Source organism: Lethenteron reissneri, chromosome 50, assembly GCF_015708825.2.
Source record: "Lethenteron reissneri isolate LAM-NWPU_2019-01 chromosome 50, ASM1570882v1, whole genome shotgun sequence".
Classification (NCBI taxonomy): domain Eukaryota; kingdom Metazoa; phylum Chordata; class Hyperoartia; order Petromyzontiformes; family Petromyzontidae; genus Lethenteron; species Lethenteron reissneri.
The window spans coordinates 9,885,841-9,887,769 of NC_083828.1; the positions used below are offsets into that span (position 1 = coordinate 9,885,841).

Below are 1,929 nucleotides of genomic sequence, written 5' to 3' on the forward strand. Positions count from 1 at the left end.
CGGAGGGTCGCGGACGCAAATTTTCAAGGCGAAAGAATCGCAAGCGATTCAAAACGTGGGGACATTTATGTTTTCTCTTCGTCGACTTCTTCTTGCTGAAGAAGTGAAACAGTGGGCGGTGTAACGCGTACGACGCTGCGTGTCATATTTGCGAAACGATCCTTATTTTATCGCACGCAATTACTTGTTTGCACGTTTATAAATAACCCATCCGTGGTGTAAGAGTGAATTAGATCGCACAGAGGCCCCTTAGCGTAGGCACATCTGGTCGTCCAGATGGAAGATTTTGTCGTGATATTTTAATTCCCCCCGAAATAAAATTGCGTTCGTTTAGAATTGCTCAACGCAGTAAATATAGAACGTGGGGAGACACCAAGACTGGGGTTTCCAAACAAATCTATCGCAGCCGTGGGATTTCTAAAGATTCGTTTAGAGTCCCTTTTCCAGCGACACTTTCAGGAGACAACGCAAACATTTATCAACGGCGACACAAATATTTTGTGAAGGTTTTTTTCTTCATAGTTGAGTGGTCGGCTGTAAAGAAAAAAAAACAATCGAATAAATTTAAAGTGACCCATCGGTTTGTCATTTAACGCGATATAAGTTAACGAGGGGGGGAAATCATCGATGACATTATTTGCATTGGGATGTTCGGTCAATTCTGCTCAAGATCAATTGGCTTCGCGCGGAAGAAATCCAGAGAACCCGTAGAATACCCCACGATCAGATATCACACTCCAAGCCCCGCACGGATAGATGCAACCCAAACATCGACAATTGTCGGTTTGATTTGATTTCGGAAGCGCAAAATTCGTGGCTTTGTTCCACATCACGCCGGTGTGCGCTGCAAAACAACTTATCTCGTGGTGGTTTTATTCCTGACATTGTCTCCATCCCTCCTCCTTCCCTCGCCCGCCGACACGCAGCTCGAGGATGAGCTGGTGGCTCTGCAGAAGAAGCTCAAGGGGACAGAGGACGAGCTGGACAAGTACTCGGAGGCCCTCAAGGACGCCCAGGAGAAGCTTGAGGTCGCCGAAGAAAGCGGCTGACGTGAGTAAAAAAATTAACCCGTAAAACAAAGTTTTTCACTATAAATCCTTTATATGCGTGGCATCGGTTTTATTTATTATCCATTTCTGTTTTTCTTGAGTAGGGGTTTCATTTTTATCACATTGGTATTTTAAATTAAATATGAACTCGTTTTTTTCCCCTAAAAAGTGGAAAATATGGAATTTTTTTTCACGAAATAAATTGTCACGCACAACGAGTCTGTGTGCAAAATGTCAGCTCGATTGGATCACGGGAAGTGGGTTAAAAAACGACCGAAAGATTTGCACGGTCGTAAGCGCGCAAGCAAGCAGGCAAGTGAACTTAATATAAAGGATTTGAAAAAGAAACATCTCCCGAGACTCAGGGGGTTGGGGGGGCTGGGTGGGGGGCTGGGTGGGGGGCTGGGTGGGGGGCTGGGTGTGGTGGGGGGGGGAGTCTTCGCATTCCCGGCTCGGCTACAGCCTTATTTGTCACCGGGGGGGCGAAAGGGTAGCGCCCGCCCGCTCGTGGCGGAGGTTTCGCCGGTTCAAGCCCGTACGGCTGCCCTGGTTAATACTGCGGGGAGGGAGGGGGGTAAGGGTCCCGTGACGTCATTTGAAATAGAGTGAGGCCCACGTGTTGTGGGTGCTGTATCACGGTCGAAATTTGCCGAATTTCAAGATGTGCTCACGTGTTGCGTAATTGGGTCAAACCAGTTGGCAATATCTCTCCCTACTGGAAACTACGTTGATTGAGACTTGTAGAAGATTTGAAACAACATTTATTCTTTTCTCTCTCTCTCTTTAATTCCTCTCGATTATTTCCGTGGGGATGTGTACACGTGGCCTGTGTGCAGCACCGCGTTACAGGCTACAGGACGAGCAGGTACAAGAGTTGCAG

The 1,929-nt window shown here is 47.3% G+C and overlaps 1 protein-coding gene across 1 annotated transcript in view; it reads right to left on the bottom strand.

Annotated features, from left to right (window-relative positions):
* Positions 1–1,892: 1,892 nt before the first annotated feature.
* Positions 1,893–1,929, bottom strand: part of LOC133355030 (tropomyosin alpha-1 chain-like) — a 20,036-nt gene continuing 19,999 nt past the window's right edge. The window contains exon 4 of the mRNA XM_061572286.1: positions 1,893–1,899. Coding sequence (XP_061428270.1) covers positions 1,893–1,899 — 7 coding nt within the window. The remainder of the gene's footprint in view (positions 1,900–1,929) is intronic.